This window comes from Hyaena hyaena, unplaced genomic scaffold (assembly GCF_003009895.1).
Source record: "Hyaena hyaena isolate Hyena2069 unplaced genomic scaffold, ASM300989v1 scaffold_1547, whole genome shotgun sequence".
NCBI lineage: Eukaryota > Metazoa > Chordata > Mammalia > Carnivora > Hyaenidae > Hyaena > Hyaena hyaena.
In genome coordinates this window covers 263,673-280,990 of record NW_024082172.1, presented here as the reverse complement: position 1 = coordinate 280,990, position 17,318 = coordinate 263,673, and the positions used below count along the sequence as shown (strand labels likewise).

Sequence of the window (17,318 nt, the reverse complement as noted above, 5' to 3'; positions counted from 1 at the left end):
CACCCTCAAGGTCCATCCATGTTGCTACACATGGCCAGATTTCATTCTTTCTCATTGCCATGTAGTATTCCATCGTATACATACACCACATCTTCTTGATCCATTCGTCAGTTGACGAACATTTAGGCTCTTTCCATGTTTTAGCTATTGTTGAGAGAGCTGCTGTGAACATTGGGGTACATGTGCTCCTATGCATCAGCATTTCTGTATCCCTTGGGAAAATTCCTAGTAGTGCAATTGCTGGGTCATAGGGAAGTTCTATTGTTAGTTTCCTGAGGAACCTCCACACTGTTTTCCAGAGGGGCTGCACCAGTTTACATTCCCACCAACAGTGTAGGAGGGTGCCCGTTTCTCCACATCCTCACCAACATCTAGAGTCTTCTGATTTACTCATTTTAGCCACTTTGACTGGCATGACGTGGTATCTCAGTGTGGTTTTGATTTGTATTTCCCTGATGAGGAGGCACGCTGAGCATCGTTTCATGTGTCTGTTGGCCATCTGGATGTCCTCTTTGGAGAAGTGTCTGTTCATATCTTCTGCCCATTTCTTTACTGGATCGTTTGTTTTTCTGTTGTGGAGTTTGGGGAGTTTCTTAAAGATTTTGGATATTAATCCTTTATCTGATATGTCATTTGCAACTATCTTTTCCCATTCTGTCGGTTGCCTATTTACTTTGTGGATTGTTTCCTTTGCCTTGCAGAAGCTTTTAATCTTGATGAAGTCCCAATAGTTTATTTTTGCTCTTGATTCCCTTGCTTTTGGGGATGTGTCAAGTAAGAAGTTGCTGCGGTGGAGGTCAAGGAGGTTGTTTCCTGCTTTCTCTCTAGGGTTTTGATGGTTTCCTGTCTCACGTTCAGGTCCTTTATCCATTTTGAGTTTATTTTTGTGTATAGTGTGAGAATTTGGTCTAGATTCATTCTTCTGCATGTTGCTGTCCAGATCTCCCAACACCATCTGTTAAAGAGGTTGTCTTTTTCCATTGGGTATTCTTTCCTGCTTTGTCAAAGATTAGTTGGCTGTATACCTTTGGTTCCAGGTCTGAGTTCTCAATTCTATTCCATTTGTCTATGTGTCTATTTTTGTGCCAATACCATACTGTCTTGATGATGACAGCTTTTTAGTAGAGGCTAAATTCTGGGATGGTGATACCTCCCATTTTGGTTTTCTTCTTCAATATTACTTTGGCTATTCGGGGACTTTTGTGGTTCCATACAACTTTTAGGATAGTTTGTTCTAGTTTTGAGAAGTATGCTGGTGCAATTTTGATTGGAATTGCATTGAATGTGTAGATTGTTTTGGGTAGTAACGACATTTTAACTATATTTATTCTTCCTATCCATGAGCATGGAATGTTTTTCCATTCCTAGTGTCTTCTTCAATTTCCTTCATAACCTTTCCATAGTTTTCATCATACAGATCTCTTGTATCTTTGGTTAGGTTTATTCCTAGGTATTTTATGGGTTTCTTGTGCAATTGTGACTGGGATAATCTTCTTGATTTCTCTTTCTGTTGCTTCATTATTGGTGTATAAGAATGCAACAGATTTCTGTACTTTGATTTTGTACCCTGCAACTTGGCTGAATTCTTGGATCAGTTCTAGTAGGCTTCTGGAGGAGTCTGCAGGGTTTTCTAGGTAGAGTATCATGTCGTATGTGAAAAGTGAAAGTTTGACTTCCTCTTTGCCAATTCTGATGCCTTTGATTTCCTTTTGTTGTCTGATGGCTGATGCTAGGACTTCCAGCACCATGTTAAACAGCAGTGGTGATAGTGGACACCCCTATCGTGTTCCTGATCTCAGGGGGAAAGCTCTCAGTTTTTTCCCCATTGAGGATGATGTTAGCTGAAGGCTTCTCATAGATGGCTTTGATGATGTTTAAGTAGGTTCCTTCTATCCCAACTTTCTCTAGAGTCTTTTTTTTCTTAATATTTTTATTTATTTCTAGGACACACACACAGAGAGAGAGAGAGAGAGAGCAGGGAAGGGTCAGAGAGAGAGGGAAACACAGACTCTGAAATAGGCTCCAGGCTCTGAGCTGGCAGTCAGCACAGAGCCCGACACGGGGCCCGAACCCACGAACCGCGATATCATGACCTAAGCAAAAGTCTGACTCTCAACCGACTAAGCCACCCCGGCGCCCCTCTAGAGTCTTTATTAAGAAGGGATGGTGTATTTTGTCAAACGCTTTTTCTGCATCTATCACCAGGATCATATGGTTTTTATCTTTTCTTTTGTTGATGGGATGTATCACATTGATTGATTTGTGAATGTTGAACCTGCCCTGTAACCCAGGAATGAATCCCACTTGATCTTGGTGGATAATTCTTTTCATGAGCTGTTGGATTCGATTTGCAAGGATCTTGTTGAGGATTTTTGCATCCGTATTCATCAAGGATATTGGCCTATAGTTCTCTTTTTTTGCTGGATCCCTGTCTGGCTTGGGAATCAGAGCGATGCTGGCTTCATAAATGAGTCCGGGAGTTTTCCTTCGATTTCTACTTTTGGAATAGCTTGAGAAAAATTGGTATTAATTCTGTTTTAAACGTCTGGTAGGATTCTCCAGGGAAGCCATCAGGTCCAGGACTCTTATATGTTGGGAGATTTTTGATAACTGATTCTATTTCTTCAATCGCTATAGGTCTGTTCAGATTTCCTATCTTTTCCCGTGCAAATTTTGGTAGTGAGTGTGTGTTGAGGAATTTGTCCATTTCTTCCAAGTAGTCTAATTTGTTGGTATATAATTTTTCATAGTCTTCCCTGATAATTGCTTGTATTTCTGAAGGGTTGGTTGTAATAAGTCCACCTTCATTCAAGATTTTGTGTATTTGAGTGCTCTCTCCTTTCTTTTTGAGAAGCCTGGCTAGAGGTTTGTGATTTTGTTTACTTTTTCAAAAAACCAACTCTTGGTTTCATTGATCTGTTCAATTGTTTCTTTGGTCTCTATGTTGTTTATTTCTGCTCTGATTTTTACTATTTCTCTTCTTCTATTGGGTTTGGGGCGTTCTTGATGCTCTACCTCTAGTTCCTTTAGGTGAGCTGTTAGATTTTGGACTTGCGCTTTTTCTGATTTCTTGAACTAGGCCTGGAGTGCAATGTACTTTTCTCTTAGGACTGCCTTTGCCGCATCGAATTGATTTTTGGATTGTTGTGTTTAATTTTAATTTTTTCCATATATTTTCTAATTTCTCTTTAATTGCCTGATTGGCCCATTCATTCTTGAGTAGGGTGTTCTTTAACCTCCATGTTTTTGGAGGTTTTCCAGGCCTCTTCCTGTGATTGATTTCAAGTTTCAAAGCATTATCATCTGACAGTGTGCATGGTAGGATCTCAATTCTTTTATATTTATTGAGGGCTGCTTTCTGTCCCAGTATGGGATCTATCTTGGAGAATGTGCCATGCGCACTTGAGAAGAAAGTAAATTCCCTGGCCTCAGGATGTAAGGTTCTAAATATATCTGTCAGATCCATCTGGTCCAATGTGTCTTTCAAGTCCATTGTTTCTTTAGTGATTTTCTGTCTGGTTGACCTATCCATTGCTGTAAGCAGAATATTAAAGTCCCCTGCTATTAGCACATTCTTATGTATAAATTGTTTCTGTTTGTCATTAATTGTTTTTAAATATTTAGGTACTCCCATATTCAGTGTGTAGACATTTATGATTATTAGTTCTTCCTGATGGATAGACCCTGTAATTATTATGTAATGCCCTTCTTCTTCTTTTGTTATTGTCTTTAATTTAAACTCCAGTTTGTCTGATATAAGTATAGCTACTCCAGCTTTCTTTTATTTCCAGTACCATGATATATTTTTCACCATCCCCTTTCTTTTAATCTGAAGGTATCTTCCAGTCTAAGATGAGTTTCTTGTAGACATCATATAGATACATTTTGTTTTTTTAACTATTCTGCTACCCTATGTCTTTTGATTGGAGCATTCAGCCCATTTACATTCAGCATTATTATTGAAATGTGTGGGTTTAGAGCCTTTGTGTCTATTGTGGGGTTCATTTTTGTGGTGTTGTCTCTGGTATCTTTGTTCCTTGCAACATTTCCTTCAGAGCGTCCCCCTCAGGATTTTTTGTAGAGCTGGCTTAGTGGTGAGAAATTCTTCCAATTTCTGTTTATTTGGAAAGACTTTTATCTCTCCTTCTATTCTGAATGACAGGCCTGCTGGATAGAGGATTCTCGGCTGCATATTTTTTTTCTGTTCATCACATTGAAGGTCTCCTGCCATTCCTTTCTGGCCTGCCATGTTTCAGTAGATAGTTCTGTCACCACTCTGATCGGCTTCCCTTTGTATGTTAGGGCCCTTTTCTCCCTAGCTGCTTTCAAAATTCTCTCTTTGTCCTTATATTTTGCCAGTTTCACTATGATATGTCGTACAGATGATCGATTCAAGTCATGTCTGAGTGGAGTTCTCTGTGCCCATTGATTTTCAACTTCTACTTCTCTTTCCAGGTTGGTGAAGTTCTCTGCTATATTTTGTTCCAGGACTCCTTCTGCACCTTTCCCTCTCTCTTCCTCTTCTGGAATTCCTATGATACGGATATTGTTCCATTTGACTGTATTGCTGAGCTCTCGAACTCTTCTTTCATGTTCCTGGATCAGTTTGTCTCTTTTTTTCTCAGTTTCCTCTTTTTCTACAATGGTGTCTTCTAATTCACTTATTCTCCTTTCTGCCTCTTCAATCCGTGCATTGGACGCCTCCAGTTTATTATGTATCTCATTTATCGCATTTTTAAATTCATCTTAACTATTTTTAAGCTCCATATTTTTTTAGCCATAGTTTCTCTCATGTCATCCATGCTTTTTTCAAGCCCAGCGATTAATTTTATTATTGTTCTAAATTCTTGTTCAGTTATGTTGCTTATATCTGTTTTGAGCAGTTATCTAGCTGTCATTTTTTCCTGGAGTTTCTTTGGAGGAGAGTTCTTCCATTTCATCATTTAGGTTAGCTTTCTGTCCTTTGTGAATTTTAATAACTTGTTGTACACTCGGGCCCTGTGAGTTCTTCTGTATTAGAGAGGGCTCTTTTGACTGTTCAGGGCCTGTATTTTCAGGAAGTGTTCTTTGGATGGTGTCTCTTGGTTTCTCTTGTTGAGAGTTTGGTTATTTTGTTTCCCTAGTGGTAGTTTTATTTGTGACTCTCCACCATGTGTAGTTTGGCTTGTTTCTTGAGGCAGCCCTGGAAAAAGAAAACAGACAACCACAGAGGGAACACAGGTATACAAACGCACAGACAAAACCAATAAACATGCAAACCCAGGCTCAGGTAAAAACAGCTACATCAACAACAAAACAGCTCTCTGGACGGGATGGGCGTGCGTTGTTGTAGGCAGGTCTTGTCTCCACTGTGTCTGCCTGCCTCCCTGAGGCCCCTCCTTGGTGGTTGTGGGGAGAAGAATGGCGTCGCCCCAGTCCCTTCTCGACCAAGTGTTGCAAATCACTTCTTTGGTCTGATCTCCCTGTTCTGAGGATGTAGCCAAGGTGGGCTGAGTTCTATGCCCCACACTCTGGCTGTTTCCAGGTTGCAGTCCGCGGGCTTTGTTATACTGCCCTGAACAGTCCAGCAGGTCGCTGCTTCCCTGTCGGCTGGGGGTTGAGTGGGGGGTGTGAGAACTAGCAACTTCAGGTCCACAGAGTCCACGTCACTGCAGAGCGCCGCAGCTGCTTCAGTGGACCTCTGTTGCTTGCGTCGCTGCTGCTTCACTGGATGCCTGTACCGCTTCACCGGGTCACCGCCACCGCTGTTTCAGTAGGCCGCTGTCGTGCGCGCCGCTGTCGCTTCACCAGGTGCCAGGACTGTCTCCGCAGGCGTTGCTGCCAGTTCACCTGGCCACTGCCGCCATGGATGGTGCCGGGCGCGTGGCAGTTCAGTTTTTCCTGGCACCTTCTGGGACCAGGGCACCTGGTTTAAAGTCAGCACTCCAGCCAGAGCTATAAAACACTGTCTTTCCAAGCTGAGGTTTTTTTTTTTCCTCTTCTCCAGGGACGGTTCTATGAGCAGTCTCAGCTTTTCTTTCCTTTCCCCTGGACTCGCTGCAGCTAACCACCACTCACCGGTTAATCACTTACCTAAGTTCCATGCAAGCCAGGTTCCCACCCCTCCCTCCGTGTCTCTGGGTCCCGTCCCGCTTTTATCTTCCCCAGTTCGCACTCACGCACTTATAAGGTTTCCTTCCCAGTGTACTCTGTCTCTTTCTCTGCCCAAACTCCTGTGGCTTAGTGTCCTAAGACTTCAGGCCTTCTCTCTTTGAGAGATGGGTGCAGGCGAAATGTATGGAGCTCCCTAATTCTCCGCTATCTTGCCTGTAACAAATTCTCCTTTAAAAATTAAGTGTTAATTAAGACATTCTCAGATAACAAATACTGACATAATCTTTAAACACTTTCACTGCTCTTTTTTTATAATGATAATTTATTTTTGAGAGAGAGAGAAAGAGAAAGAGAGAGAGATAACGCCCAAGCTGGGGAGGGACAAAGAGAGAGGGAAATCGAGAATTCAAAGCAGGATATGTGCTTATTGCAGAGCCTGATAGGGGGCTAAAATTCATAAGCCATAAGATCAAGACCTGAAATGAAATAAAAAGTCAGACGCTTAACCAAATGAGCCACAAGACACCCCTACAGTTTCACTGTTGTATAAGAAATATTAAATAGAGTCCTTAAGGCTGAAATCAAAAGACTCTGTATGGTAACTTGAATCCACATTAAGAAATAAAGAGCACTGGTAAGGTTACTAAATAAGTGAATATAAAAGGCAAAGTGATTGGCTATATAATGGCCTCCCAAAAATATTCATACTCAAATGCTGTAACCTATAAATGTTTCCTTACATGGTAAAAACAGACTTTGCAGGTGTGATAAAGTTAAGGATCTCAAGATGGAGAGATTATACTAGATTTTCTGGGTGTGACCCAAATGCAGTCACTTGTATTCCTATGATAGAAAGAGAGAAGTTTTGACAGTGAAGAGGAAGAAAGCAATATGATGATGGAGGCATAGACATTTGAATATGCTATGATTCTAGCATTGGAGATGGAGGAAGTGGAGATAAATCAAGGAATGCAGTTCTAGAAGCTCCAGACGGCAGGGAATTGATGCTCCCCTAAACTTCCCAGACTCAGTATTGCCTTGTTAATACCATGGTTAAACCCCATCGAACTACTTCAAATTGATGATGTCCAGCATTGTAAGAGAATAAACCTGTTGTTTAAAGTCACAAAGTTTGTGGTACTTTGTTAAAGCAGCAATAAAAAATTAATACAGACAGTATAAATGTATGTTTGTTCGTGAGTTTTTCCTATTTGATTGAAAAGGAAACTGTGTAAACAATAATTATAAAATAGCACTTATGTGTATTCAGTGGCTACACATGTAATTTCTATTGAAAATCATAGCACAAAAGAGGAAGGAGGGAATGAAGATATATTAGAACAAACTTTTTAATAGTTTTGAAATAAAGTTAGAATTGACAAAATTAGATTGTTTTAAGATGTTAATTTCAATCCTTAGGGCAACCACTAAGAATTGTTTTTAAACTTCTAATCTTCTAAAAACAACAAGGGGATTAAAACGGTATATAAAAAAATGTCTTTTAGGAAGAATGAAATAGTGGAGAGATAAAGGAGCAAAAAGACAGTCAACATATAGAAAGCAAATAGTGAAACGGTAGATGTAAATCCTACCTTACCCACGATTACATTCAATACAAATTGATTAAATCCTCCATTCAAAGGGCAGAAATTAGTCAAATGGGCAAAAAAGCATGATTCAACTGTACACTATCTACAAGAAAAACACTTTAGATTCAAAGAAATAAATAGAATGAAGGTCAAAAGATGGAAAAATATGTTTCATGCAGAGGCTAATGAAAACAGTATTGGCTATTTTAATATCAGGCAAAACAGACTTTAAGACAAAATACGTTACTGGAGAACAAGAAAAGTATTTTGTAATAACAAGGTCAATTCAAAAGAAATATATTAAAATATATGTAAACGTATGTACATATCAAAATACATAAAGCAAAAACTGCCAGAAAAGAAAGGGAAAGAAGACAATTTGATGATAGTAAATGCAGACTTCAAAATGATACTTTAAAAACTGAATGGAACAAATAGGAAGAATATCAGTAAGAAAATAAGACACTTGCATAAAACTACAAACCAGCTAGAATAATAGACATCTAAAAAATATTTCAAGCAACATCAAAATACACATTCTTGTCGAGCACTCATGCAGCATTCTTTTGGACAGGCCATAATAAAATACCATATACATTTAAAAGGATTGAAATCATACAAATAATATTCTCTAATAATAATGGACTTAAATTAGTAATCAAAAATATACAGAAATCTGAAAACCTATAAAAATGTAGAAATTAAACAATATATTTCCATTTAATCAGAATAAATCATGAGAGAAATTGGAAACTATTTAGATATGAATAAAAATGAAAACCCAACATACCAAAACTTTTCTTTTCTTTTATTTATTTCTGAGAGAGAGAGAGAGAGAGAGAGAGAGACAGCGTGAACAGGGGAGGGTCAGAGAGGGAGGGAGATACAGAATCCAAATCCAATCTGAGCTAGCTGTCAGCACAGAGCCCGATGCGGGGCTCGAACTCACGAACCACGAATTCATGACCTGAACTGAAGTAGGACACTTAACCTATTGAGCCACCCAGGCGCCCCACAACATACCAAAACTTATGGAATGTAGTTAAGCAGTACTTAGAGGGAAATTTATAGTTGTAAATGCTTCTATTAAAAGCATGGAAATCTGAAATCAATAATTTAAATTCCCACCTTAAAATACTAGAAAAATCAGCTTAAAACCAAAGAAGTCATAAAGAAGGAAATGGTTAAATTTGAATGGAAATAAATTAAATAGGGAATAAAGCAATAGAGAACATCATTAAAACCAGAGGTTGCTTCTTTGAAAATATAAGGGAAAAAATGGCAAATCTATAGGTACACTGACAACAACAACAACAACAACAAAAAAGGATGAAGAATCAAATTATTAAAGTCAGGAATGAAAGGGGACACATGACTCTTAACTCTACAGGTTTACACAGGATATACAGTAATACTATGGACAGCTGTATGACAACAAATAAGACGAGATAGATGAAAAGGACAAATTCCAATAAAGATACAAACTACCAACACTGACAAGTAGGAATAGAAAGAAAAGTAACCTTACTGAAAATGGCAGGGTATGGAATTCTGGGACTTGAACTCTCCTGTAAAAGCAACTAATAAGGTGGCAAAAAGTATCAGAACCAACTCTTGTAGAACTCTGGAATCTAGTAAAATAAAAATTGTAACAACCAGGGGGAAATTTGGTGAAGAAAGAGGCTATTGCTTTGTGGTAAGAAATTTTAAACTGTCTGCCTACCATCCCCCATTTCCCAGGTTGTGAGCAGTCTGTGGATGGCAGCTTGATATCCTGGTTTAGATTGCTAGTGCCAGAGGGAAGAATTTAGATCCCATTCTCATAGAATTCTGGTTGTGGATCTTAGTATGTCTGGCAGCTCCCTGAAAAACTAGCACAAAAACTTCCATGTGTCACACTAAGCAGACCATTCCTGGGACTGGAATTGGGACAGCTTCCTGGGTGGTTTTTGCCAAAAACACTTAAAGTCACAGATATTGACCATAGCAGCCTGAAACAAGGAACAACATTTGGGATAAACAATAGATTAAAAAGCCTATGAAAAGTTGGGAAAGAGACATACATGGAGGAACAAGCACTTTTAAAAACTCAAATATACTAAGAAATTGAAAAGTATATGTGCGTACCCAAGGCTGGACACATGCTCATAAAAAGCCAAAAGACCCTAAGCATTCAACTTGGGATGTTCTTCAGGATCTGCACAAGCAAAAAGTGAAGCACTAAAAATACTTCAATTCAGAGTTCATCTGCAAAGACTGGGAAAGTATTTTTATTCTCATGGTTCTAGACATTTAAAGTAACTATGTCCAAATACCAGTTGATTACTGAGCTAATGAGGCACAGACTTCAGTGGCCACACATCACAAATAATACAGAATTTACAAAAATATTTTATTTTTTTTTAAATATTTTAATGTTTTATTTATTTCTAGGAGAGAGAGAGAGAGACAGCGTGAGCAGGGAAGGGTCAGAGAGAGAGGGAGTCACAGACTCTGAAACAGGCTCCAGGCTCTGGGCTGGCAGTTAGCACAGACCCCGACGCGGGGCTCGAACCCACTAACCGCGAGATCATGACCTAAGCGAAAGTCGGACGCCCAACCGACTAAGCCACCCAGGCGCCCCCAAAAATATTTTAAAAAGTCACTAAACAAAGAAACAACCCACAACAAAGACCAACAACAAACCCTGAAAGTGGGAGGATCAAATTTAGAGTTAACATTTTCTAATATACAAAGCATCCAGATTCCAACACAAATTGTGAGGCATATGAAGAAACAAGAAAATAAAAAAAATATGGTGTATTTCTAGGAAAGAAAACATTATTAGCCTGACTATAAGAAAGATTATGTATTGGACTAACTAGACCAAAATTTTAGATCAGCTGTCTTAACTATGCTCAAGGAGCTGAAAGAAACTATGGATAAAGGACTAAGGAAATGAAGAGGCAATGTCTTAGCAAATATAAACTACCAGCAGAAAGGTAGAAATGATAAAAAAGGGACCCAAAAGAAATTCTGGAGCTGAAAAGTACAATAACTGAAATGAAAAGCTCACTAGGGGGGTTTAACAGTATATTTGAGCAGGCAGAAGAAAGAATCAGTTAACCTGAAAATAGATTAATTGAGGTTATCCAGTCTGAGGAGCAAAAACTAAAAGCAAAAGGAAGAACAATAAACAAAGCCTAAGAGAACAAGGAGACACGATGAAGCATGTTTAACATATGCATGATAGGAATCTCAGAAGGAGAAGAGATTTTAAAAAATGAGAAGAAAGAATTTTTGAGCAAATAAAAGCTAAAATATTACTCATTAGAGGACACATTATCTATACATCCAAAAAGTTCAGTTAATTACAACAGGATAAACATAATCCAAACTAAGACACATTATAGTCACGTTGTCAAAACCAAATATGTCCATTACACTGTAGCAACTTTAGTATTGGGGATTGTCCAATTTTTGAGGTAGGTGGTGGATTCACAATATGAAAGGGGAACAGGAAAGGAAAGGAAGAAAATAAAAGGAAGAAAAAGAAAAGAGGGACAAAGGGTTAATGATAGTATATTGTACACCAAGGATTATGATAAATCTATTCATCTGTGATCCATTTAAAAAATATTTTAATACTTTCTTGTTTAGCTGTCTGACACTCTCTCTGAATAAGAACAGGCGAAATACTGGAGTGCAAGTTTCAAGTGTGAAGAGAAGTGAAGGGAGAAGGTGAGAAGGAAGTTGGTGAAAGCAGTTTGGGGTATACAGATTTTGAGTTTCCTCAGAGACATTCAAGCAGTGGTAGCCAAGAGACAGTTGGCAAAGAGGGTCTGGGGCTCAGGGTAGCAAATTGCCTGGGGATAGAGATTTGAGAATCATCTGCACTTAGAGGGAAATGAACAGAAATCACGCAGGGAGAGAGAACATGTGGACTGAGGAGAGAGGAGGCCTAGGAACACAGCTACTCAAGGTGGCAGGCAGCTCCGCTTCCTGGCGGACACTACCACCAGGACTCTGGAGTCAGGCAGAGCCCGGTCTTGAAAGCAGCTTGTAGGATTCAGTTGCTGAGCGCTCTCGGCAAAGTCGGGTACCCTCCCTGCGATCAGCTGTCACACCTGGCAATGACGTACATCTCAGAGGGATGCTTTGAGAGGACCTGAGATGCGCGCCAGGTAAAGCACCTGCGGTAGAGGAGCCTCTGGACTGCTCTCTCGGTGACCCCCCTTTGCCACACTGCTCTCCACTTTCTATGGCTGCCCAGTCCCTAGGGGATGGGGATGAGGGGGCGGGGTGGGGGACCGAGCTTGGGTGACGCGGCGCTCACGTGACCGCCTGGGCGCCGGCGTGGGCAGCAGCCCCCGCGCCGCCTGCTCACCCGCCCTGCTGTCCGGTCCCTGCGCTGTCCGCTCCCGTCGCCCGCGCGGAACCAGCTCCTTGAGCTGTCCGGGCGGCGGGCGAGGAGCCAGCGGGCTTCAGCGAGCCCAAAGAGGCGCAGGCCTGCGCCGGGCCCGCAGGTCGGTGTAAAGGTGGGTGCTGCCGGCGGCCCGGGCAGGGGTGGAGGTGGATGGGAGTAGGATCTGGGAGCAGCGCGGGGTGGGGAGGGGCCCGGGAGGTTGGGGAGGAGGGGAATGTGGCGCGGCCGCGGGCAGGTGGGGAGGGAGCACCTCGAAGCAGGCCCCGCCGCCTCCCCGACGCCCCTTCTCTGAGCCCTCCATCCATTTTTGGACCTGAAATGGGGGGTGGGAGCCCCCGCAGTGCGACAGTGAAATGTAGACAGACATATTCTAGAAATAACCCCCTCTGCTCTCACACTCTGCACCTAAGAGGAAATATTGACCTCCGCGGAAAAGGCGTGCGGTGGGCGGCTTGTCTGCAGGGGAGGGGGGTAACCAAGACCCAAACAGTTTGGAAACCATCCTGGTCTGGAGCCTGAGGCCTGGGAAGTAATGGCGGCTGGGATGCTGGGGAGGTAGGGGAGGGAAATGTTGCATGAGGAGGGCCCAGATTCAGGAAAGAAACTTCAGTGGGCTGAGAGCACAGGCACCGCCCTTGTCTCCTGTCCATCTCCAGGTCTGTGTGTCTGTCCCCAGCACACTGCAAGACTAGAAAAAGAGGAAGAACCTGTCCAGAATCTCTGCAGGTGACTGAAAGGGGGGAGGGGCACTGGACAGGAACGGAGGGGGGAGGGTGTAGAGGGCACAGATTGGGCAGAATTTGAGAGCCCCAGTGCCCATCCTCCACCACATATCTTGCAGACACCCCGCCACGCTGAAGGATGGTACAGAAGGCTGTAGGGCCTGCCAGGGAAATGGTTGGAAGTAATGGTAGGGTAATAGTGTGCAGAAGACACTTGGAGGGCCAGGGTTCAGGAAAGGGACCCAGGATTTTGTGCATCCACCAAATTCCCAGTCTCTTTCTCCTGTCTGCAGTTCTGCGTGTTTATTCTCAGCACTCTACAAGGCTAGAAAAGGAAGAGAAACCTGTCCTGAATTCCTGCAGGTCAGTGAAGTAAGGGGGTCTCTGGACAGGGACCTAGAGGGGTGGAGAGTGTGGAGGGTACAGCATGGGCAGAATATGGGTCCAACCACCCACCTCCCAGCACATTTACACTTTACCACGCTGAGCAATCAAAGAGAAAATGGTAAGGCCTGAGAGAAATGGTTGGCTCCTGTGTGTGGGAGGAATGTTGGGAAAAGGAGCTTGGCAGAAGGCACACTTGGAGTGCCAGACCAGATTACGGGAACCCAGATAAGGGTATATAGGTATGAAATGATCCAAACCTGCATTCTGCATTCAACCCCCAAGCCCTCAGTCCTCCTTGTCTCCTCTTTCTCCCACCCCCAGGACAGGAAAAGGAGGGGAAATCTCAACATGGATAAACTCTGCAATGGAAACGAAGGAATGCCTGAGAACCAAGGAGAGATGGAATACAAAGAACAGCCACAGGATATGGGAAAGCCAGAAGAAGCTTGTACTCTGGAAGACAAGGAAAAGTGAGAAAATGAGGGGAAAACAAATTACAAAGGAAAGACAGAAAATGAGGAAATATTAAAGGACAACGAAAAGCCAGGGAGTGCGGCAAAGGCAAAAGAGGGAAAGCCAGCGAATGAGAGAAAATCAGTCAGTGAGGGAAAGCCAGAGAGCCAGGGAAAGGCAAAAGAAGAAGGAAAACCTGTGAATGAGGGGAAGCCGGTGAACAAAGGACAGTCAAAAGAAGGAGAAGCAGGGAGCAAGGGAGAGCCAAAAGAGGAAAAATCAGAGCGTGAAGAAAAGCCAGTGAATGCAGAAAAGCCAGAGAGTCAGGAAAAGTCAAAAGAAGAAAAGCCAGCCAGTGAACCAAAGACTGTAGGAAAGTGCCTATCTGGGGATGATGTACCGAGGAAGGCCAAAAGAAAAACCAACAAGGGGCTGGCTCAGTGCCTCAAAGAATATAAGGAGGCCATCCATAATATGCATTTGAGCAATGAGGAGATGATAAGAGAATTTGATGAGATGACCAGGGTGGAGGATGAGGTAAAGAAAACCAAGCAGAAATTGGGGGTGTTTATGTGGATGCAAAAAAGTTTACAGGACCCCTTCCACCCAAGGGGCCCAAGGGAACTCAGGGGTGGTTGCAGAGCCCCACAAAGAGGCTTTGAAGATATTCCTTTTGTGTAGTGCCTCTGGAAAGCATTTGTCAGGTCCTGTGCTTTAACCTTATGCTAATAATTTGCTTTAGCTATCATTCTTGTTATCAGCAACCTTTTGACACAACTATAGCAAGCTATCAGTAGGGGATTTTCATCCATGTGCATTGCAATGACATTATAATTCTTGGGAAAATAAAGTAGCTTATAATATCTTCTACAGAAATTGGTCTACTTTTGTAAAGACATAACTTTAGATAGCACATCAGTGCACAGGAAAAATAGAAACTTTTTTGACCAAAAGGTTAACAGTGGCTCTCTGAATTATAAAACTGTGGGAAACTCAATTTCTTTGTTTTCTTTCTACCTATATGTTTATTTTTTTCCTAAAGAATACAGATTGTTTTTCTCATAAATAAATGCTAAAAAAATAAAAAAAACAATACAGAAAAAGAAGTACAAAGATCTATTCAGTGAATTTATGAAAGCTAGTGGAGACACTTAAATTTCTTGTCAGAACTTAGTATGTAAAACTCATATTCCCTCTAGGACTCATATTTAGAGGAATTAACCTGCCAGTTACAATAGATCAATTGCTGTGAAACACAGTCTTGTCATCAGTGAAATGGGGATAATACTAGACACACAGGATTCCTGAGTGGAATAGATGAGGCAGTGAATATGTGAGCTGTGTTGGTCTGGTTTCTACATTTTCCCCTATGCTAGCAGTACCAAGACTCCCATCAGACACATAGAAGGCACATCTCACCAATTCCCAGGAATAAGTCCAGGAAGTCAAAAGATGGGTGCCACCCTACCTGGGGTACTGCTGTCTGCTGCACACTGCGCCTCTTTTCATGAGTTCACCACACTCAAGGTTCTCAGTGTTGCTGATGGGCTGGTGTCCTCAAGGTGACAAAGTCCAGTCAATTTCCCTGGAGTCCCCAGTGAGTTCAAAACCTGCCTGACATGATATCACCTATAGAAGGGAAGATAAAGCTAGAATTATGCTTACCCAAGTGGGTAACATTCCAGTGATACTTTGGCCCTTAATGGATCTCAGAATTTTTTAGCAAACCAATATTTTCTGTGTTTGTTGCATTGTTAATATGTTTTTGTGTACAGCTATATCTCTACCAGATTAGATATGGGAAGCTGGAATAAAATTTGAATGGCACACACTGTTTTTCTCATCTGTCAGGGCCTTGTCTGCTTCATTCCTCTTTCCTTAGAGGTAATTGTCTCCTAGGAAACTCCAGCCAGGTCCTTCTTTACAAGGTTAGCACACATACCCACACCTAAGGTTTTTAGAGCATTGCTACTCAAATAGTGGTCAATGGACCACTGGTTAATGGACCAGCTGCATCAGCACCACCCGAAAGATAGAAACACAGAATCTCAAGTCTCCATCCTAGAAGCACTGAATCAGAATCTGAATTTAACAAAGATCTGCAATTGATTTCTGTATGCATTAAAGTTTGAGAAGCACTGGTTTATGAGGAGACTACTTAGCCTCCCCACTCCCACCTTCACATGAAATATGTGCCTAGAAGAATAAATACATGTGCTACATAAGATACACATCACAGATGATATGTGTTAAACTGTGTTACTGTGTTAAACTGTAGTTTAATTGTGTTAAGCTAAGTCCCACACTCCCTGATATAGAGAGCTTGAAAAAAATGTAATGCATCAAGACTTGAAATTTGTTAGGGAAGTAGGGTTGAATAGAACGGATTAGAGCCCACCAATCAGTGTAGAGTCTCCTGATTTCTTCATTTTAGCCACTCTAACCAGCCTGAGGTGGTATCTCAGTGTGGTTTTGATTTGTATTTCCCTGATGAGGAGGGGTACTGAGCATCGTTTCATGTGTCTGTTGGCCATCTGGATGTCCTCTTCAGAGAAGTGTCTGTTCATGTCTGCTGCCCATTTCTTCACTGGATTATTTGTTTATCAGGTGAGGAGTTTGGTGAGTTTCTTATAGATTTTGGATACTAGGCCTTTATCTAATATGTCATTTGCAACTATCTTATCCCATTCCGTCGGTTGCTTATTAGTGTTATTGATTTTTTCCATTGCCGTGCAGAAGCTTTTAATCTTGATGAGTTAACAGTAGTTCATATTTCTTCTTGATTCCCTTGCCTTTGGGGATGTGTCAAGTAAGAAGTTGCTGCAGTTGAGGTCAAGGAAGTTGTTTCCTGCTTTCTTCTCTAGGATTTTGATGGTTTCCTAACTCACATTTAGGTCCTTTATCCCTCTTGAGTTTATTTTGTATATGGTGTGAGAAAATGATCTAGTTTCATTCTTCTGCATGTTGCTGTCCAGTTCTCCCAGCACCATTTGTTAAAGAGGCTGTCTTTTTTCCATTGGATACTCTTTCCTGCTTTGTCAAAGATTAGTTGGCTGTACATTTGTGGGTCCAATTCTGATTTCTCTATTCTATTCCATTGGTCTTTGTGTCTGTTTATGTGCAAATACCATACTGTCTTGATGATGACAGCTTTGTAGTAGAGGCTAAAGTCTGGGATGGTGATGCCTCCCGTTTTGTGTTTTCCTCTTCAATATTACTTTGGCTATTCGGGGTCTTTTGTGGTTCCATACAAATTTGAGGATAGTTTGTTCTAGTTTTGAGAAGTATGCGGGTGCAATTTTGATTGGGATTGCATTGAATGTGTAGATTGTTTTGGGTAGTAATGACATTTTAACTATATTTATTTTTCCAATCCATGAGCATGGAATGTTTTTCCATTTCTTTGTGTCTTCTTCAATTTCCTTCATAACTTTTCCATAGTTTTCATGATACAGATTTCTTATATCTTTGGTTAGGTTTATTCCTAGGTATTTTATGGTTTTTTTGTTTTGTTTTGTTTTGTTTTGCAATTGTGAATGGGTTCAGTTTCTGGATTTCTCTTTCTGTTGCTTCATTATTGGTGTATAAAAATGCAACACTGTTGGTGGGAATATAAACTGGTGCAACCCCTCTGGAAAACAGTATGGAGGGTCCTCAAAAAATTAACAG

General features: G+C 41.4%; 1 protein-coding gene across 1 annotated transcript; it reads left to right on the top strand.

The window, feature by feature from the left end:
- The first annotated feature begins 12,048 nt into the window (after positions 1–12,048).
- LOC120225919 (transcription elongation factor A protein-like 4) lies at positions 12,049–14,646 on the top strand. The gene is given in 2 exon segments (XM_039224097.1): positions 12,049–12,199; positions 13,518–14,646. A coding segment is annotated over 1 exon segment (786 nt). The 5' UTR covers positions 12,049–12,199; positions 13,518–13,544; the 3' UTR covers positions 14,331–14,646.
- The last annotated feature ends 2,672 nt before the right edge of the window (positions 14,647–17,318 follow it).